At 44.3% G+C, this 23,251-nt stretch overlaps 1 protein-coding gene across 2 annotated transcripts in view; it reads right to left on the bottom strand.

The window, feature by feature from the left end:
• Nucleotides 1–3,536, bottom strand: part of LOC126183280 (potassium voltage-gated channel protein Shal) — a 1,105,332-nt gene extending 1,101,796 nt beyond the window's left edge. For both annotated transcript variants that reach the window (XM_049925108.1, XM_049925109.1), the window contains exon 1: nucleotides 2,422–3,536. In XM_049925108.1, the coding sequence (XP_049781065.1) occupies nucleotides 2,422–3,536 (1,115 nt within the window). The remainder of the gene's footprint in view (nucleotides 1–2,421) is intronic.
• Between the last annotated feature and the right edge of the window lie 19,715 nt (nucleotides 3,537–23,251).

The raw sequence follows: 23,251 nt of genomic DNA, 5'->3' as shown, positions 1-23,251 counted from the left end.
ATAAGCTCAGAAACAAAGTATTTTTTTTATATAACACTCGAACAATATACACCATGTATACCTTCTGTATCCCATTATTGTTAACCTATCTTAATTTTCATAGCTCAGTTCGTGTTCAAAAATTTTTGAGAAAACTAGGATGTAGAACGATACAAAAGTTCATCCAATTCGAAGTATATCCAATTCGATTATTCTGTTGAAAAATCATTCCCTCGTGATAAAGCTACTCACAAGTGTTAACTCTCCTTTAAGGTTTGACTAGCGTGTGTCTCCCGTCTCATATTATTGTAACGAAATATGAACTGCTTCTACGAATCGCAAGAAACTTTACTTTTACAGACTAATGATTATGTGCTTATGGACAACCCTAATATTTTATGTCTAAATACAGACCTCCATTTATAAAATCTCACTGAGGATTTGAGTAGTATGTATGTTTTGACGGAAGCATTTTAGATTTGTCTATTCCTTATCACGTATCCGCAGAACACTTGCACTCTCAGCCTGTCAAATCAATGAAATTCCATATTATTGGCCCTACGATCGGCATCCCTTAGGTAACGCAAAGGAGCTGGGCATATCTTTCGGTTGGCTACATTACGTGAAATTTGGCTATGGGATAAGAATTTTATTGTATGATTACTAATCATCTGGCTTGTGACCAGTACTTATATAACAACGGCGCAGCAAATTTCACACTGGAAATTTCCGTTAAATGCTTTTCAGGTCAATGCCCCAAAGCTGCAGTACCCTGTCGAGTAAGGGACCTAAGCTTCATGTAATTTAGGGTGAAAAAGCGGTGCACTATGTGTACTATGAATCTCTCCCATCATCAAAACGGTGTTCTGCATCAATGATTGATATATGAATGAACTGAAAACTTTTAGGGAAGTATGGTGTATATTTCGTGCAGGGGTTACTTAAATTATCAAGAATACGGTGATAAAAAACAGTAACAAGTGGCAACCTAAGGAATTCCTATAATTAATTATATTTTTCAGTTTTTATGGAGTTGATTAAAACGATTTTAAGCGGGGTGTTAAGATAATGACTCATTAAATTATTGCTGGTTCAAAATCTCGAATTATGGTTAATGTTTTAGTACTAAACTTTCAGCTGACAATTACCACCCTTAAAAAGATCATTTCCAACTAATGTGAACAATACAATGCGAATAACTATTGTTAACGCAATCGCTGAAGTGTCGAGAAACTGGTCTTTCTTGAAAAGACTGTGAAAGTACTCATATATATGCATTGAGACTGGCTGCAATTCTATACCGTGAGTGTGGGGGTCGTTATACTGCCGGTAGCAGTGCTCAGCGCCCACACCGCAACTACGGAGTTGTACCAAACGCTCATGTACAACAACGGCGCTCTCTCTCACAGTTAAACAGCTGCCGATGTTCAACATTAATGAATCCTTGAAAACGTGACACTCCACAGCGACGTAAGTCTCTCCACGCTTCGAAGCCGTCATAAGTCCTACAAAATTGCACGATGATCGCCAAAGCCAAAGTGGTGGTTCGCATTGCTGTAATAATCGTGTGTAATCTGAAGATTTGACAACATCTGTCGACGAGCTTATTGATACGCAAGAGCCTCGTGCAAAATTAAGATATTATGTAGTATCCAAGAAGAATAAAATCATTAAATAGTGCCGAGATTGATTTCCTTCATTAACTCGAAGTATCCAACGTACAGTGACTACAGGAATATATTATTAACGACACTTTCTTGGTTCTGCGATGTAAAAGTTATGGAAGCAGGAAGTAAAATACAGAAGAAAGTTCAAAGCTCCAAATCATGAAAAAAAAGGACTCACAGGTAACAACCATTTTTTTCAATGACACAGGAAAGACGATAATCAGTATGAGAGGTTATTGACATTTTAACTGATTTTGACTATAGTTCGACGCTCTAAGCTGGACTGGATCTAACTTTTAATTTCCTTATATTATGTTCACCCTGTTCTTTTAATGTTCGTGTATTGTGAACACAAAGAAATGTAGTCGACTAATCAAGCATTTCACTGTCAAAATTAAGCGTTCAAAGGCTACGCAGTTGAGTTTCAATATCAAGTACCGGGGAATGTAAGGCCTCCTTCCACGTGCAATCTGCGTGCGAACTGTTTGACGTACGGAGAGTAACTGCACACAAAAGAGGATCACGATTCTATATCGTGACACTTGGCGGCAAAAGAGGTCTATCTGCGAGTACGAATTTTTAAGTAGATGCAGAGCAAATTCGGCGGAAATAAAAGTTGAACTTTGAATATCTTTACAGATATAGCTAGACTTAAGCACCTCGGCGAGCACCTGAAACTTTCTGTACAGAAGAGGATTGGCCACAACTTGTCTACAAGGCACGTAGTAGGTAAGAAGAAAAAGAAAAGAGAAGAAGAAAACAGAAATATACTAACCCAAGTGTCGTCATCGTGACGATGGTGTACCAGAACGCAGCGGGAATCGAAGTGAAATTGGTTTCGTCGACGTTCTTCTCCGCGTAGAACATGACGGTGGCGAAGATGATGATGGCCATGGCGAGCGAGAAGACGAGGAAGCCTAACTCGGAGGCGCAGGACTTGAGCGTGTAGCCGAGGATGCGCAGTCCCTGAGAGTGCCGGGAGAACTTGAAGATACGGAAGACGCGGAAGACGCGCAGCGTCACGAAGGCGCCCGACACGTCGTCGTTGTCAGTAATGCCCAGTCCGATGTAGTAGGGCAGGATAGCCACCACGTCGATGATGCTCATCACAGAGCGAACGAATTTGCAGCGGTCCGGGGCGGCGAACAGGCGCAGCAGGTACTCGGCCGTGAAGATCATGACGCACGCCGTGTCCAAGCAGAAGAAGACGATTTTGTAGCGCTCTCCGCAGGGCAGCGTGCCCGCGCGCCCAGGCCGGAGACCGCAAGGTACCGTCTCCACGACGTTGGCCATCACCGACACGGCGATGAAGAAGCCGGTGACGTAGTAAAAGACGAGCGCCGCCGTCGACGTGTGCGGGTTCTCGAAGGCGCGCCACATCTTCTGCCGGATGTTGGTGAGCTGCTGCAGGTTCTGGTCGCCGTTCTCCGACAGCTTGTCGTCCATAAGCCGCTCGGCATTCTCGCGCTTGCGGTCCCGGTAGTCCTCGTAGCAGCAGTCGCCGATGACGTCGGGAAGGATGCCGAAGAAGGCGAGCTCTTCGTCGTAGCTTGTGAGGCACTCGTGCTTGGGGTAGTGAAGCTTTCCCGTGCGGTAGTAGTTGAGGATGTGCCGGAAAATGTCTGGGTCTCGGTCGAAGAAGTATTCCTTGGTCTCTTCGTCGTAGAAGAACTCGCGCTCGTTGGAGCCGAGCAGCGTGTCGGGATACTTCTCGAGCGTGTTGCGCCAAGTCTCGAAGCGACGGCCGCTCACGTTGATGAGCAGCTTCTCGTCGTCGGCCTTGCGGCGGTCCTTGGGCACGGGCGGCGGCGGCAGCGGGTGGGTGGCGATCGGCACCCAGCCGATGGCCGCGGCGCGCGCGAACGGCAGCCACGCGGCCACCGAGGCCATGCTGTGCGGCGCTATGTCTACAGCGCGCGCGCGGCCCGCATGCTGGCGTCGCCCCAGCCAGGCCCTGCACTGCCCGCTGCCGAGGCTCGCGCTCCGGCTTTGCCGCCACGCCGGCGCGCGGTCGATGCGACGCAGCTGCGCACGCGCCGCCCACCGCGACGGCGCCGCCAGATCTTTAGCCCGCGCCGCCTTTCACTTCGTGCCCGACCTACGGATCGTTCGCACGCCAAATACGAAATCCTCATTTTTCCGATCCAATTTCGTATCCTTCTCGAGCTCTCCGACGCTGCTTCCCGGCGCCGTTAACCTCCTTCTCCTTATTTTCCTTCTATTTTCAATTTACCACCGAGAACTCCTGGGAGAAAAGTCTCGCTCCACCTTAGAACTACTGGCATCGCGTTTGTTAATGGGTGGACGCATTTCGTTTGCGTAACAACTGCTAATTATTTATAATAGCATTCGTGAAAAGTTCTTTAAGAACAGTGCCGAGGGATCGAAAACAAAGAAAATAGTGAAATCTCAATCAATCGAAAAGCGTTGTTGGACGAAGGAGTGACAGAGGACTAAACAGTACCTAAAAATGCGCAGCAGTTTTTCCCATATTCGAGTCATAGCTTTTGACAGACTATATAAAAGATGTATCTACGTGTATTTAGTACCCACAGTTATACCAGACACCGAGCGATGTGTCGAACATTGTTGTGCTGCATGGGATCCTTACCAGATAGTACTGGCGGAGGATATCGAAAAGTTCAGAGACTGGCAGGTCTTCCTATATTAACGTAAAATGAGACAGAGCGTACCACGGATATAACAAGCGAGATGGGGTGCTGATCATTAAATCAAAGGCATTCGTCGTTAATACACTACTGGCCATTGAAATTGCTACACCAAGAAGAAATGCAGGTGATAAATGGGTATTCATTTGACAAATATATTATACTAGAACTGACATGTGATTACATTTTCACGCAATTTGGGTGCATAGATCCTGAGAAATCAGTACCCAGAACAACCACCTCTGGCAGTAATAACGGCCTTGATACGCCTGGATATTGAGTCAAACAGAGCTTGGATGGCGTGTACGGGTACAGCTGCCCATGCAGTTCATCAAGAGTAGTGACTGGCATATTGTGACGAGCCAGTTGCTCGGCCACCATTTACCAGACGTTTTCAATTGGTGAGAGATCTGGAGAATGTGCTGTCCAGGGCAGCAGTCGAACATTTTCTACACCCAGAAAAGCCCGTACAGGATTTGCAACATGAGGTCGTGCATTATCCTGAAGAAATGTGGGGTTTTACAGGGATCGAATGAGGGGTAGAGCCACGGGTCGTAACACACCTGAAATGTAACGTCCACTGTTGAAAGTGCCGTCAGTGCGAACAAGAGGTTACCGAGACGTGTAACCAATGGCACCCCATACCATCACGCCGGGTGATACGCCAGTATGGCGATGACGAATACACGCTTCCAGCGTGCGTTCACCGCGATGTCGCCAAACACGGATGCGACCATTATGATGCTGTAAACAGAACCTGGATTCATCCGAAAAAATGACGTTTTGCCATTCGTGCACCCAGGTTCGTCGCTGAGTACACCATCGCAGGCGCTCCTGTCTGTGATGCAGCGTCAAGGGTAGCCACAGCCTTGGTCTCCGAGCTGATAGTCCATGCTGTTGCAAACGTCGTCGAACTGTTCGTGCACATGGTTGTTGTCTTGCAAACGTCCCCATCAGTTGATTCAGGGATCGACACGTGGCTGCACGATCCGTTACAGCCATGCGGATAAGATGCCTGTCATCTCGACTGCTAGTGATACAAGGCCACTGGGATCCATCACGGCGTTCCGTATTACCCTCCTGAACCCACCGATTCCATATTCTGCTAGCAGTCATTGGCTCTCGACCAACGCGAGCAGTAATGTCGCGATACGATAAACCGCAATTGTGATAGACTACAATCCGACCTTTATCAAAGTCGGAAACGTGATGGTACGCTTTTCTCCTCCTTACACGAGGCATCACAACAACGTTTCACCAGGCAACGCCGGTCAACTACTGTTTGTGTATGACAAATCGGTTGAAAACTTTCCTCATGTCAGCACGTTGTAGGTGTCGCCACCGGCGCCAACCTTGTGTGAATGCTCTGAAAAGCTACTCATTTGCATATCACACCATCTTCTTCCTGTCGGTTCAATTTCGCGTCTGTAGCACGTCATCTTCGTGGTGTAGCAATTTTAATGGCCAGTAGTGTAAATCTTTTCACGAAAATAGAATCATCAGCTTCCTCCACCGAAGGCCAAAGTATTTTTTTGTCATCTACCTGCATAGGTAAAAGAAAGAGAAATCACAGCTCGGAACGAAATGATTCAGGCGTTGGTTTTCCCATTTTCCCTATTTTTCCCTATTTTAAAGTGTACGATAGAGAAACAATCTGAAATGTCTATAAACCCACTACTAAATTACTGTGAACTGCAGAGTAATCATGTACATGTAGAAGTTCCAGTAATTTTGCACACCACTAACGGAAGAAATGATCAGTCGGCATTCGAGAACGCGGAATGGGCACTCATAAAGTTGAAATGAAATTCAATGTCTCTGACTTCAGTGTGAAGAGCTCGGGTAATAATGTCTTCCTGGAAGAGAAGAGATTTCTATAATCAGAAATGCATTATAATGTTGTACTCAAGAGAAGCATTGTGCAGAATAGAGTACCATTGCACACATGGGCCGTGGCTGCAAATACATACAAATACTCAAGCAACGGGAACTGCAGAAGTAAGGTCATAAATCAGACGGTAGTAAATTCCAAACCAGCTCCTGTGATCAGTGTAGCTTCAATATATGTAACACTAAGATAGCCAAAAAGATTGTGGCTATACGTAAATTATCACCATAGAAAGAAAAGAGAAAGCGGAATAGTATCGACGGAATGAAAGGAAAGCAGAATAACAACATGCGGAGTATTAAACTTCTGTCACCTCAGTCGATGACAACTGAGTGAGGCACGTTGAGGTCTGCTTGAGAGAACCTCTCATTGTAGAGGGGGATGATTATTGATAAATGGCTCAAATACACATGTATATAACCGGAAACTATTAGCAGAAGGGAGACCCTTGTCTTTTGTCTACTTGAGACACATTTTTAAAAAAACTGACTGAGAGATTAATGTCTTCACTGGAGGTATGATCTGAATGGAGGCGGTACGACAGATGTAGTAACAGTCTATAAGAATGACACCCACAAATCCACCCATGTCTCAGTCATAATACTTATTCAAAAAGTGCTGTGAAAATACATATTCAGTGTAATAGTATAATATTCAAGCATTCAGATGTCTCTGAGCACTATGGGATAATTTCTGAGGTCATCAGTCCCCTAGAACTTAGAACTACTGAAACCTAACTAACCTAAGGACATCACACACATCCATGCCCGAGGCAGGATCCGAACCTGCGACCGTAGCGGTCTCGCGGTTCCAGACGTAGTGGCTAGAACCGCTCGGCCACCCCGGCCGGCTTCGAAACTTCCTGGCACATTAAATCTGTACGCCGGACCAACGCTCGAACTCGGGATCTTTGCCTTTCATGGACCAGTGCTATATAAACCTTTTTTTCCGTCAATGTTCTCGCCATTTGGTCTGGACTGACGTCAAATGACACCCCTGCAAGTTCATCGTGGAATACTTCACTCAGTATTTTTATTACAGAGGGCAGCCAGCCCTCTGACCTGATATCTTCATCTACATCTACACGAATACTCTGAAAATCACATTTAAGTGCCTGGCAGAGGGTTCATCGAACCACCTTCACAATTCTCTATTATTCCAATCTCGTATAGCGCGCAGAAAGAATGAACACCTATATCTTTCCGTACGAGCTCTGATTTCCATTATTTTATCGTGTTGATCGTTCCGCCCTATGTAGGTCGGTGTCAACAAAATATTTTCACATTTGGAGGAGAAAGTTGGTGATTGGAATTTCGTGAGAAGATTCCGTCGCAACGAAAAACGCCTTTCTTTTAATGATTTCCATCCCAAATCCTGTATCATTTCTGTGACAACCTCTCCCATATTTCGCGATAATACAAAATGTGCTGTGTTTCTTTGAACTTTTTCGATGTACTCCGTTAGTCCTACCTGGTAAGGATCCCACACCGTTCAGCAGTATTCTAAAAGAGGACGGACAAGCGTAGTGTAGGCAGTCTCCTTAGTAGGTCTGTTACATTTTCTAAGTGTCCTGCCAATAGAACGCAGCCTTTGGTTAGCCTTCCCCACAACATTTTTTGTATGTTATTTCCAATTTAAGTTGTTCGTAATTGTAATACCTAGGTATTGAGTTGAATTTACGGCTTTTAGATTAGACTGATTTATCGTGTAACCGAAGTTTAATGAGTTCCTTTTAGTGCTCATGTGGATGACCTCACACTTTTCGTTATTTAGGGTCAACTGCCACTTTTCGCACCATTCAGATATTTTTTCTAAATCGTTTTGCAGTTTGTTTTGATCTTCTGATGACTTTATTAGTCGATAAACGCTGCGCTCCCTTGCTGGCGATGAACTGAACTACCCAACCACGAATCGCGACCCGTCCTCACAGCCTTACTTCCGCTAGTACCTCGTTCCCACCTTCCAAATTTCACAGAAGTTCTCCTGCGAAACTTGCAAGACTAACGCTCTTGGAAGAAAGGATATTGCGGATACATGGCTTAGCCACAACCTAGAGGCTGTTTCCAGAATGAATTATCACTCTGCAGGAGATTGTGCGTTGATATGAAACTTCCTGACAGGTCAAAACGGTGTGTCGAACTGAGACTCGAACTCGGGACCTTTGTATCTCGCGGACAGTTTCTCTACAAATTGAGCAGAGACCACGACTCACGACCCCTCCTCACAGCTGCATGTCCGCCAGTACCTCATCTTCTATCTTCCCAACTTCACAGAAGGTGTATCTAAGCAGTATACTTTCTTCCAGCCAGACTTTTCATATATCCGTCAACCCACCCAGATTTAGGTTTTCCATTATTTCCTCAAATCAATTCAGAAAACCGCCGGGTCGGTTCCTTTGAAAAGGGCACAGACGATTTTCTTTCCCATCCTTTCGTAGTCCGAACTTGCGTTCTGTCTCTAATGACCGCGCTATCGGAGGGACGCTAAATTCTAATCATCCTTCCTTCCATTTATCAAGTAACGACCACACAGTATGCTCTCCTATTCTTGTAGAAGTTGTGTGAGGATTCATCGATGACTTTCATTCAAGTGAAACTTTATCATCTTCGTCCATGTTTCAGATAGAGCCGTCCGGGAAAAAAAAATAGTGCAAATGGTTCTGAGCACTATGGTACTTAACTTCTGAGATCATCAGTCCCCTAGAACTTAGAACTACTTAAACCTAACTAACCTAAGGACATTACACACAGCCGGCAGCGGTGGTCTAGCGGTTCTAGGCGCTCAGTCCGGAACCGCGCGACTGCCACGTCGCAGGTTCGAATCCTGCCTCGGGCATGGATGTGTGTGATGTCCTTAGGTTAGTTAGGTTTAAGTAGTTCTAAGTTCTAGGGTACTGATGACCACAAATGTTAAGTCCCATAGTGCTCAGAGCCATTTGAACCAACATCACACACATCCATGCCCGAGGCAGGATTCGAACCTGCGATCGTAGCGGTCGCGCGGTTCCAGACTGTAGCGCCTAGAACCGCTCGGCCACCCCGTCCGGCCGTCCGGGAAAGGTACGCACCGCGATGAATACTCCACAGAGCAAATTATACTGTCTACAACTAAGTAGTAGTTCCGGAATAGAGATCATGTCACAAAATTGACCAACCATGTCACTGATACACGTATTCTAAAATCCTGAGGTCGACTTCAAATGCAGCGCCTCCAGTCGACGGAATGACGGGTGTAGTTCAGTAATTGAGATATTCCGTGAGATTCTGCGATGATTCAAAAGTTCACCAACTGCTGCGAACATCGCGTTCTCTCCGGCTCAAGGCTCTGAGCACTGTGGGACTTAACATCCAAGGTCATCAGTCCCCTAGAACTTAGAACTACATAAACCTAACTAAACTAAGGACATCACACACATCCATGCTCGATGCAGGATCCGAACCTGCGACCGTAGCGATCGCGCCGCTCCAGACTGAAGCACCTAGAACCACTCAGCCACACCGGCCGGCCTCCTGCTCGAGGACTAAGGCAAAAAGAATGAGAGCAAGAAGAGGACACGGCAAGAGCTTCTGTACTCGATTAATTGTTCTACCTCCACTATACATTTGTGGGTTATAAATAGGAGGAATCAGCAACCATACCTGCTATACCGAAGCAAGTGTTTCTCCAGACAACATCGGGAGGAACCATCTCGATCATGGCGACCATTTCACTTCGATCATTGCCATTGAAAATCTGGATCTAGCATTCTGGCTCCATAGACAGATAATGGAGAGGATTAAAATTCCTTCTTATCTGTGTTGTCTAAAGCCATGAAGATTTCGTCAGGTAAAGATCGATATAGTATAGCATGTTATGTAACTTCATACTTGTGGTGAAAGAAATTTCCTAGCTGTTTCTGGCAATACATAGCTGAGTAGAGGTTTTCCCTGTTCGTGAAAGGAGGCAACGCTGTTTCCGTTCTTTAGACAGGAACGACTCATGCATTGGCCAGTATTTGCTATAAATTTCCCCTCACTACGTTGGATAGTATTTAGAGTCCACTCATATGACCCGAAAACAGGAATACAGAAATCTCGCTAATCACTTCCAGTGGGGGTCAGCAGATGTCGATCAACGCTCTACAGCGTCCATCAATACTATTGCTCTAACGAAGACAACCAAATGTTCAAATGTGTGTGACTTCCTCAGGGACCAAACTGCTGAGGTCATCGGTCCCTAGACTTAGACACTATATAAACTAACTTATGCTAAGAACAACACATACACACCCATGCCCGAGGGAGGACTCGAACCTCCGGCGGGAGGGGGCGCGCAATCCTTGATATGGCGCTTAAAACCGCGACGCCACTTCACGTGGTAAAGACAACACTTAACATGAATTTTTCGATCTCTAAAATGTCTGTTACTTCATTTGGAAGCATAGTGTCGTCGACCAGTAGCACTAAAAGTGTTTCTCTGGAATCTACGTGTCTTGATACTGCCCTCGTTGTCTAGATGGTTTTTTAGATATAGGATTGCTAGTATGCTGTCAGAGTGAATCTGAAATGAGAATGATTCTCCTCAGAGACCTGTTTTAAGTGTGACTCCACTAATGAGTTCAAACATCTGTCCATCGCGAGACTGAATGCCGCCTTACGTGACGCGGTAAGGAAAGTGTGTAAATGGAGCAGAGACTAGAAGAGAATGATTGTTGCGACGCACCACTGACATAAGTCACTTTGACAGGGGGCAGACTGTTATGACCCGGTGTCTGGGAAAGAGCATCTGGAAAATGGTCGGCTTTTCGCGAGCTGCTGTCGGGAGAATCTACGGAAAGTGGCTGAAGGACGGCGATACCAGCAGAGGACAAAGTGTTGGACATCCACGCCTCATCACAGAGGCTTGGCCGCTCTGTAAAACAGAGTAGATGACGATCTGTCACAGGTTTGAATAGAGAGTAGAATGCTGGTCCATACACGGGTGTTTCGGAGCACACAGTTCAACGCACATAGTTGCACATGAGGCTCCACAGCAGGAGACCAACTTTTCCGTCGGTTACGATTGCATTGGGCATGGGATCATCGAGATTGCATAATGGGTCAATGGAAACGTGTCGCATGGTCGCATGAATCTAATTTATTATTACACCAGGACGATGGCTGGTGAATGGCTGCTCGAAACATACATCGAGCCGCGCACGCGGGCCGGTGGCGCCCAAGAAGAACATTCACCTGGGCTTCCATAGCACTTGTGGTTGTAATGTTAGGCACCATGACCCCAGGGGACTACTTGAACATTAATGCGGACCACCTGCATTCTTGAGATCTTCCCCAACGACGATGGTATCTATCATCAGCATAACTTTCTGTGTCATAAGGTTAGAACCGTGCTAGAGTGGTTCGAGGAGCATGATACTACACTTACACTGATGTACTGGCCACCATAATTTATGGGAATTGCTTGACGCATGCATAGACATCTGGGCCAAACATCTCTGAGTACCTTCCAAGTACTTGTCGAGTCCATGCCACGCAAAATAATTTATATACTGCATTCCAAAGATGGGCAACGGGCTATAAGCAGGTGGTCATAATATTATGGCTCATCACTCTATGTTTACTATAGCAATCTGTAGTACTACAGCGAGATTCAAGGCTGTTCGTTGTTTGTGTATGAACTGACTATACTCCATCCGTTCCCAAGCTTCAGTATGACTACGTATCAGTTGCAAATGAGGTGACTGGTTGAATGGAAAGAATGAACAAATTTTAAATCTTCGTTCTAAAATTGAGGGACCCTATTCTACAATTTTAAAAGTCAACGAAGTTTTTTGGTCTCGCTTTCGATTAGAGGTTGAGTACACAACAGAAGATATAAGGCCTCAAATCACTGGATACTGAAATGGCTCCATTTGACCCGTTTCATAAAACAGAACTCTCACTGTGGACATTGTCTGCACTTGACGCCACAACTCATAAGTTCGTGAAAGGAACGTGCCTTTCTAAGAGAGAGGAGCATTTATGCCACTCTAAAATCATAATATTTTTGTGGTTGTACCCCTCCTGTATGTAGCACTAATGATACAGGATTGAGTGGTTGAATATTGTTTTGAAATTTTCACGGGCAACTATAACTTGTAGTACAGTATAATAGTTCTGCCAAATTGAGATGGTCATGAGGGAAAACAGAAAGGTTCGTGGAAGGAAGGAAGAGTGGGTTTAACATCTCGTCGACATCGATGTCATTAGAGACAGAGTGCAAGGTCGGATTGTGTCAAGGATAGGGAAGGAAAGCGGCCGAGCCCTCTGGTATTTGCGTGGAGTGGTTTAGGAAAATCACGGAAAACCTAAATCTGGGTGGCCGGACGCGGACTTCAACCGTCGTCCTCCAGCATGTGAGTTCAGTGTGCCACCGGTTCTTCTGCGTACATAGGGATCGCTAAGGAGAGTATTTAGGCTGTCATGTTGGCCGTAGAGTGTTACGGGTCCCACACACGGGCAATATGGCTACCTGGCTGGTGAGCAGCGATGCGTGACATATCTCGATTTATTAAGCGTAGTTGTACAGTTTTGTTTCGTTTCGCTTTGCCCACTCTGAGTATGAACTTTACGTTATGATTTATAGTTGGTCGGGGACCGCAGACTTCTCTGAGAAGTAAAGTGGCCATTTATATTAAAGAGATAATACAAAATACACCCTCTGATGTTGCAGTGATTAACGTTTTCACGCTTGTACTGTAGAAGTAGAATCGATGTCTGTAGTAGTAGTCGCGATGCAGTGAGCATCATCTGATAATTTTGGCATATTTATGAAATGATAACAAGCATTATCATAGTTTTTAACGCTAAACAGAATGGCATACGTACTTTTGTAATATTAAGAGGGCTATATTAAGAGGGTATTTTAATTTAAATGCTCAGGGCGGATCTTTTACACAGCTATACTCAAGTCCCTTGTCATTTCATATACGTAATCTATCTTCCCCTGATGCAATTTACATTGTAGAGCCAAAGAAACTGGTACACCGGCTGAATATCTTGTAGGGCCCCGCTAGCAAGCAGAAGTGCGGCAACACGACGTGGCATGGACTTGAATAACGTCTGAAGTAGTGCTAGAGGGAACTGATACCATAAATCCGTAAGAGTACGAGGGAGTGGAGATCTGTGGAGATCTCTTCTTAACATTAGTTGCAAGGCATCCCAGATATGCTCAATAATGTTGTTGTCTGAGGAGTCTGGCGACCAGCGGAAGTGTTTAAATGCAGAAGACTGTTCCTGGAGCCACTCTGTAGCAAAACTGGACGTGTAGGGAGTCGCATTGTCCTGCAGGAATTGCCCAAGTCCGTCGCAATGCACAATGGACGTGAATGGATGCAGCTGATCAGCGCAATGCTTACGTGTCACCCGTTACAGTCGTATCTGGTAGTATCAGGGGTCCCATATGACTCCAACTGCACACACCAGCTTGAACAGTCCCCTACTGACACCCCGGGTACATAGATTCACGAGGCTGTCCGCTAGATTGAATTCTAAACGGCACTCGTCCGATCAGGCAACATGTTTCCGGACATCTGGTCACGCGGTTCCAGACTGAAGCGCCTAGAACCGCACGGCCACACCGCCCGGCGCTGCAGTGATGTCGGAGATCTGATGTTTTACCGGATTCCTGACATTGACGTTACACTCGTGATATAGTCGTACGGAAAAATTCCCACTTCACCGCTACCTCGGAGATGCTCTGTCCCATCGCTCGTGCACCGGCTATAATACCACTTTCAAACTCACTTAAATCATGATAACTTGCCATTGTAGCAGCAGTAAACAATTTAACAACTGCGTCAGAGACTTATTGTCTTTTATAGACGTTGCCGACAGCAGCGCCGTATTCTGCCTGTTTACATATCTCTGTAGTTGTATGCGCAGCCTATACCATTTTTTTAGCGTTTCAGTGTTACGATAATTAGTAGTGCTACTATTGACAACATTTGCACAGACATATCTACATTGCAAAGAAATTGTGGAATTAATTGCAGTTAAACTATAGGACTAATTAATTAAAAAGGAATTGAGGGCTAATAAACCAAAAACGAAGTGTGTTATTACACTAGGCGTCAGTGAAAAATATGGTATATTTTATAAGATAGCCTACAGTTCTCAACGAAAGCGTTTCAAAACAAGTTTAATAAAATGTTATTTTCTTTTATTTAACCCTCCTTTTTTTTAAGTATTCGTAGGGATTCCGAGATAAACTACAACTGCTGTTAAATAGAGAAGTTCATTTTCCATAGCAGAACTTCGCGACATTGTGGCGTCCGTAATAGCGATTGAAATTGCTTGGCAAATCGGTCTTGTGTGGGATGTCGAGGCGAGTGGCCGATTGCACACGATAACAGATGTGACGGATCGCTGCGATCCGTTGCTCGTGGGTGCGCCCCTTTAGGAATGTGTTTGCTGCCCCACCACTTATGTCCCCTAGTGACTTGGCGCGCGCTCACGTCTTGACTCACTGTACAGTTTGCTACGGTTGCGAGTGTGTGCAGTTGTGTTCTTAAGACCGTTCTATGTAGTTTCCGGATGAAGGTATCAGAATCTGAGCGATCATGACGTTTGATGTTTTCCCTTCAGGTGTATAATATTAGCGAGAATTTCCTGCGTATTTTTCAATCTTTCGCAAAGAGATTTCCGTGAGGGCACTTCGTTCTGATTTGAAATGTCGGTACGATAGCTAGGAGAATGGTTTTTCCATGTCTGTTTAAATGTCTTCCCAGTCTACATTCGCAGTTCATACATAGATTTATATAGCTCATATATATGCTTTATTCCAGTGTTAAATTCTTGTGTGAAATATCTGATCAGTAGAAGCAGATATTTTTGTAGAATGAAATTTTCACTCTACAGCGGAGTGTGCGCTGATATGAAACTTCCTGGCAGATTAAAACTGTGTGCCGGACCGAGACTCGAACTCGGGACCTTTGCCATTCGCGGGCAAGTGCTCTACCAACTTGCCCGCGAAAGGCAAAGGTCCCGAGTTCGAGTCTCGGCCTGGCACACCGTTTTAATCTGCCAGGAAGTTTCAGATATTTTTGTGTTTGGAAGTCGCATGTGGCCTGTGTATTTCAGTTAGGTCCCGTTTTTCAAGTTCTTTGTAGTCGATAATATTAATTTTTATCACAATCGTTCAAATTTTAGTTCTGATCTCAGCCTCACTTTGTTATAATTATACAATGTAAAAAACTTGTTTCTTCGTTCAACGATTTTCCTCGTGGTATTAGTGAGATCCGAACTACGTGGTTTCCCAGTCAATTTTTAAGATTAATATTGTGAATCTTTTAAACGCAAAAGATAATTTTTACTTCTTCGTGGACATCAGGTGGGATCATGAGTCCTTAACTCTCAGTTTCTTCTAAAGCTGAATCACCTAATATTTACCCTCTCCTTGTGCTAAATGGAGACATCGTTAACCAAACTTAATCATAAATTTTTGCACTGCTCTCTTAGATGTAAAATTTTTGTGAAGAGAGTTGCACGTTTTCCTATTCCTTCAATAAGCAGTTAAACTTATTAATTAAGTGAATAGTACGCGACACTTCGAGCTGCATGAATACGCACACCCCTATATATTTTGCCTTCATTTGTTTAAAAACGGATTTCAAAGACTTGACTTCTTTTAGCGAACTGTTCATGGCAACCCACGAAATGGGAACATATTCTCTCTGGTGGATTTACGATAGGTGGCCATTTACTAGTTTTGTTTTAAAGTTCCCTAGAGCAGCAGATTGCCGCTACATGGTGCAGCTGGTAAGAACGGAGCCACGTCAAACAGCGGGTGCAACCACATTTAACAGAATTGCAAAGCATGCAATCTCACTCTCCACGGTAGCACGGCGACTGCGTGTGGGTAGCGTCTCTACCCGGCGACCAATATGTTGTCTTCCGTTGACATCAGCACATTACCGTTTGCCATGGTGCCATAACTATACTAACTGAACCAATGATGAATGGGCCGCGTGCTTCTGTCCGATGAGAGCAGATTCATTCTGAGTAGTAATTCTGGATACGTCTTCATATGGCGAGAAGTGGAAACACGTAATCCACCCAGGATAATAGTTGAATATAATCGTTTTGGTGGTGCAGGTGTTGTGGTGTGGGGAGACATAATGGTCCACTGACGCACGCTCATTTGTCAACGTCTCTGTGACACTGTTCTTCTTCCCCATGTGCGCCTTTTCAGGGGTGCATTCAGCCTCGACGCCATTTTTATGGATGACAGTACGCGACCACACCGAACACCCCAGGTGGAGGAGCTCTCGGAACGAGAGGATATTCGGCGAATTAACTGGCTTGCCCGCTCCCTCGGCGTAAATCCTGTCGAGCACGTGTGGGGTACGTTGGGGAGACTTTCTTCAGCACGTGCAACAACGGCCATCTAGGAGCTGTCCACCCCTCTGGTGGAGGAATGGTACGTGCTGCCGCTATACCCGGCCGCTGTGGCCGAACGGTTCTAGGCGCTTCAGTTCGGAACCACGAGGCTGCAACGGTCGCACGTTCGAATCCTGCCTCGGGCATGGATGTGTGTGACGTCTTAGGTTAGTTAGGTTTACGTAGTTATAAGTCTAGGGGACTGATGAACTCAGATGTTAAGTCCCACAGTGCTTAGAGCCATTTGAACCACCACAATAACTCCTTACCAACCTTGTGGCCAGTAAGGAAACGCGTTGCAGAGCATGCGCTGCTGTCCATGGTGTACAATGTTAAGAACAATATTCCGCCTATATTAGTTACCAGGGTAACATCACAAACCGCGTTAACTTCTGTACAATTATTTTCTTTGAATAAACGTGTAATTTCTTTTCATCTCACTAAGTATTTTTTTCCGGTACATTCTGGTCTATTCTATAGCAGTTCTTTCTATGTGTGGTCCAAGTTTCATTGAGCTATGTTACTTCTCAGCGTCACATTATACGAAAGTTACTTTTTTCCTCAAGTTTCGCACACCAATTGATTTAAATCCTTTATCCGCAAGTCAATGGGACCACACCAGATCCATTTATAATAATAATTTTGTGCGATCTCGATGTGACCATGGCAGCACGGTTTATAGCTCAGCTGGGACGTCGTATTTGAAATCGTCGATGATGATTACCTCATTGCATTACGCTGCATTACGCGTCGAGGTTGATAAATCACCACATGCCATTCTGCGACAGCACCTCATGCTTGGTAATACATATTGCCCAACTATCAACTTCACAGACACCGGACATTTCATATTATTTTTCAAGGCTGAGTGGAGCGAATAATCATGAACTGACTGGCAACGAAGCCAAGGGAAATTGTTGCTGACCATATTAATGTAAGCAACCAAAGGTATAGATCCACAGGCCCAGATTTGTACTAACTTAATCGCGGTACAGAAAGAATTGTTGTGTCACGCTCAAAAGTATCTGAACGAACCGAGTTCCAAAAAAATTGTTCAAATGGCTCTTAGCACTATGGGACTTAACATCTATGGTCATCAGTCCCCTAGGACTTAGAACTACTTAAACCTAACTAACCTAAGGACATCACACAACATCCAGTCATCACGAGGCAGAGAAAATCCCTGACCCCGCCGGGAATCGAACCCGGGAACCCGGGAACCCCGGCGTAGAAGCGAGAACGCTACCGCACGACCACGAGCTGCGGACAACTGAGTTCCGCCTGATCTTCATACAGTCCGGATAACGTCACTATCTTGCAGGTCCTCTACTCTCGTCTCGATAGGGTCGTTTGACTATACAAAGTGATTACCACAAGTGACCACTACATAACACTGCCTGTATTAGAATAAATAATACCACGATACAACAAATATCAGGGAACACCTTATTAGAGATAAAACAATCATTGACGCTTGTGAACTCAAATTTATTTCAGTAAGTGGTATCTCTAAAGTGTTCCACTCTCTTTAGTACCGGTACTTGACACAAATAATGACCGTAACTCTAACACATCAATCATTCATCTATTCTTCCTTTCTAAAAGCTTTTCGAACCATCTATTAAAAGTCGTTCACTTGTCGAGTGGTCTTGCATAAACTATGAGCTAACCACTAAGAAAATCCGTTATTAACACTGTCATGTGCTCTGTCCAAACATTACCATCAACAACGTATCACTAGTAATTTCACTGTATTCATGATCGCACTCTGATCTATGTGCAGTTCAAAAATCACGTATCGCACGTGTTATACAGGGTGTCCCATTTATCTTGACCACCTAAATAACTGTTTCTCCAGGTGCAACTTACAAAATGGTTCAAGCAAATGTTCTTTAGCCGTCAGGGGGACATCAATCAGCATGATTGCCTTCGTTGTTGCTTTATTTTTTACAAAGATATGAACAGCGGCATGACTTTTTAAATGGCACCCCGTATTTTTTATTCGGTAATTCATTTCCTCTCTTAAAGGCCTATTCAAAAATGTACCACAGTGAACCATTCACTGAGACACAACGTTATTAATTACATAACACAACATTGACGTTGACGCTCCCAGCGCTTAGTGCAGGTACTCGGTGTAATGGAACACATCCACGTGCTGACGTTGACAGAGGACAAATGTAAACAAAACTAGAACGTACACTCGTCATTCAGTCAGCCATCGTCAGTTGAAGAGTTGTGTGAGTAGAATGTACACCAACGAAGAGAAGGTAGAAATGCTACTCATCTATGGGGAATGTAAGTTAGCAGAACAGTAATCGCAATACTGTTTCCTTATGTACGGGTACATTTTGTACAGTAGTTTAGTCATTTTAAATACTGTTATGTAGAGTATGCATACAGTAAAGGCTGTCCTTCCTACAAACTGCATCGACATAACGTTTCTTTTATTGTTGTTGTTGTTGTTGGTGGTGGTGGTGGTGGTGGTGGTGGTGAAGGTAGGCGAAACGCTACGCAGGCAGCGGAACTGTACAGAGGGCGATATCCTGACAAGAACCCACCTTCCCGACGGATGTTTTCTCGTCTTGTTGCGACGCTTCAGGAAACGCGAGGTTCCAACCCACGACAACGCAATCGTCGTAGAATTCGCACAGACAAAGCTGCCGAAGTTACTGTTCTCGCTTCCGTTTCTATGAATCCACATGTGAACACACGACAGCTAGAACACGAGATTGGCGTTCCTAAAACCAGTGTACATCGTATTCTTACACATCACCGGTTCCATCCTTACCATGTACATCTACATCAAGATTTGCATGGGAATGATTTCCCGAATCGTGTACAGTTCTGTCAGTGGGCACAGCAGCAAATCCTCGCCAACCCGAACTTCTTCTCCATTGCTCTATTTACCGATAAATGTTCCTTCTCAAACAAAGGACAGGTAAATACAAGGAACACGCATTATTGGTCCAGCGACAACCCACGATGACTTAGACATGTGGAACATCAGAGTCAGTCAAGAGTTAACGTCTAGTGTGGGATGCTTGGTACTACAATTATTGGCCCTTATTTCATCAGTGGCGGTGTAAACGGCACAGCGTATGCCACCTTCCTCAGACGAATTCTTCCTCCTCTTCTGCATGAAGTGCCGCTAAGAAGCAGACTGCTTATGTGGTATCAACACGATGGATGTCCAGCACATAATGCCTTAGGTGCACGTCGTGTTCTGAATCGAAGGTATCCTGCCAGATGGATTGCTCGAGGAGGAACAGTTTCTTGGCCTGCTAGGTCTCCTGATTTAAATCCTCTGGACTTCTTTCTTTGGGGATGCATTAAAGATATCGCGATATTCCAACAACTACAGTGGACATACAGGAACATATCTTGCTTGCTTGTAATTCTCTTCAACAGGCAACACTGGAAGAAGTAAATAATTCTTTCATTCAGCAGGCAACACTGGAAGAAGTAAATAATTCTTTCATTCAACTAGTGCAGCAGTGTATCGGTGACCAGGGTCACCACTTCGAGCACCTTTGAATGTTCTGCTCCTGAGAAATGGTACAGGAGAGTCAAAGTCAATTTTGTGTTATGTTTTTACTTGGTTTTCATTTGTTTTCTTGGAACTCCAGACAGTGGACGGGATTGTGTTCCCGGGCTCAAAGTCAGTGTTGTGTTGTGTAATTAAACCAAAAATAACACTAAAAATGTAAGTTATTCATGAGCAGCTAGTTGTGCATGTGATTGAACTTCAAATATCATGACGAAACGTTTTGTTCTGGATATGGATTGAAACCCAACACTAACCAAGAAAAATATCGTCGTGACTGAGAATCGACCACAGGAGGGTTCGTCATTGCTAACTAGCCTTAATGAGACGTGACATGTCACATTCTCAGCCAGTATCAGTTAGCAAATAGACCATCTGGACTTGAAATTACATGATGGAAATTTCTGTACTGGATCGGGGCTTCCATCCAAGAACTATACCCCCTGTTAACTAACCACGAAAGCTGTTAAGTATGGTTTCATTCCTTGGTAACAAACTTGAAATGACTCACTGTATGTATTGGGCGGCCATTAGAACCCAACACCTAACCCGACTGTTACGTAAGCACAATCAAATGCCAGATACCGGATTTTCTCAATAGTAGCATGATGTCTGAAATTTGTATGACAAGACAAATGAATAATTTCTGCCTTCTCGGTGTCCAAAACCGGCATCTATTTCCGTTGTTTTCTATCAGCGAATGGGTATTAAACATGAGCTTCTTTCACCAGTAGTGAAAATGTGCGCAGTTTGAACTAGAAATGACGTGGCGAAGAGTACAGTGATGACTGGGAATCGAAACCCGCACTTATCGTCGTTGACTACACACAAATACACTTTAACTATGGGATTCTTTTTAACCAGTACCTGGGAGTGGCCTGTTTCAACCTGAAATGACGTGACGAAAAGATTTGTGTCTCTCTGGGAGTTGAAACCATTACGTATCGTTATTAAGAATGAATGAAAAGATGTTAAAAAAATCAGAATCATTTTCCACCAACAATTAGGAGTGGTAATGTTAAAGTTTGGAAGGGCCTGACGTGGGGAACTTGAGGAGTCTGAAATCTCGAGCAAACAACGAATTGATGGCACTGTCTCAAGCTGATGTACAAGAAGAAGTAAGTGCCCTGTGACTTCACATGACATTTGGTTCTTTACTAAAATAAAAATACTACTGTAAGAAGGGTTACTAAAGATGAAGTTTCTGTGTGTTGCATCCTGCACCTCTGTGACTGCCAACCTAACCTTCAAAAAATGGTTCAAATGGCTCTGAGCAGTATGGGACTTAACATCTGAGGTCATCATTCCCCTAGAACTTAGAACTATTTAAACCTAACTAACGTAAGGACATTACACACATCCACGCCTGAGGGAGGATTCGAACCTGCGACCGTAGCGGTCGCGCGGTTCCAAACTGAAGCGCCTAGAACCGCTCGGCCACATTGGCCTAACTTATACTCGGTATCAAAGGGACATCATGTTTAATGTGAATCTGGAACCACGGTGGGATCACATGTTCTTCATTTGGCGTAACCAGGGATAGATAGGCTCTGCTGTTGCCTGTCAAAAGTCGTCACCCGATGTGAGAATCGAACCCTGACCCTACACAGCCGACGTGGCATAAAACCTCTAGACTACTGAACTCGACTTACGGCTGGGTCGCGATTTTATCGTGGCAAAAGTGCGCTACACTGGGGTGAGAATTGTGACTTCCAGACTCCCTGGAGTGGATTACGTTCCATTCAATATATTCTTTTCTTGCTCGATCCAATCGCCATCAACCAGCTGCCTCAGCTATCAGGTGCGTGCATTCAACCTGATTTTGTTAATCACTGAAAAAAATCACATACCGGCAATCTGTACAAACTACTAACAATGTAGAATGCGCAAGTTTCCATAGGAAGTGTCGTCTTCCACCACAAATAATCTGCTGAACTGTCTATTCACAGTAAATTTCGCACAGTGCAAACGAAAAACTGAGTTTTTGAACATAATTCTTCTGTAATTTTGTTATTCACAACTAGTCGGTCTGCTAACAGTGTTAATCTGTTGGAAGGCCAGAAACAATTTACTTCATTTTCTAACCCGCCAGTAACAGCAAAATTTTCGGAAAACGTTTCTGTGAGCAGCTCGTGGCTGCTTGTCCTGATATGAACAGTTTCTGCTCCACTAGCATATGGCTGCGTGACATTTGCCGGCGTCAGCACAGGTGATCGCGACGAATCGCGCCTTGAGCCTCTGATCAACAGCGGACGATTCTACATTCACATTGGCGAGCATAATATTATTTAATTTTGACGTTTGGTCTTCAGCGTCAAATATTTTCTGTAAACTTTGAGTACACCATGCATCAATAACAGTGTTTAACCAGTTTTTCGCAGCATATGGTGTGAAGAATGCTAAGTATATAATCTACCATTGGAGGAAAATTGGCGTCGAAAAATAATATTGGGCGTAGGTTTTCTGGCGATATTGGATGTAATAGAAAATGGAGGCAGGAAGCCCGTACATGTGTGCCCCGTATGAGACCTGTGTTATCGAATAAATCAAGCCAGATTACAGCTTTATTGTCTCATGTAGGATCATTTTAATGTGAAATATTTGGCAGATTTAATTAAGCCGATCAGCTGTAGCTCTGTCAGATAAGAGGTGAAACGTCTGCCTTCTGTGAGAACCAACGCAGCTTCTGCTTTGCAGCCTGACGACGTTTCAATTGACTTACCGCAGCATTCACTCATTCCTTATAGCCATAATGATGGCGAAGATACATTATTCGCAAAGAGGATGAAATTACCAATAGTTTATACGTGAAATGACCATCATGGACGTAAAACATACATTTCATAATTATATGACGCACCGTAAGTGAAAATCTTCTACAATACTTATTTGACATGTCAAGACAAAATCTAGCGCATTTAGCGCCATAATTCTGTGTCACTCCAGGAAATATCTCGACTATTATGGTGTTGCCATACTTAATCTACCACGTTGCCAAGTCCCAATCATCCTCACAGCAGGAAGGAATACGTTTCCTCAGTTGATGTTTTTTTAAATGAACATACCACCATTTGACTGTATTGTTGTTTATTTAATTAGGACTC

Source organism: Schistocerca cancellata, chromosome 4, assembly GCF_023864275.1.
Source record: "Schistocerca cancellata isolate TAMUIC-IGC-003103 chromosome 4, iqSchCanc2.1, whole genome shotgun sequence".
In the NCBI taxonomy this organism is placed as follows: Eukaryota; Metazoa; Arthropoda; class Insecta; order Orthoptera; family Acrididae; genus Schistocerca; species Schistocerca cancellata.
The sequence above is the reverse complement of the archived record's forward strand: the minus strand, read 5'-3'. Positions and strand labels throughout refer to the sequence as shown.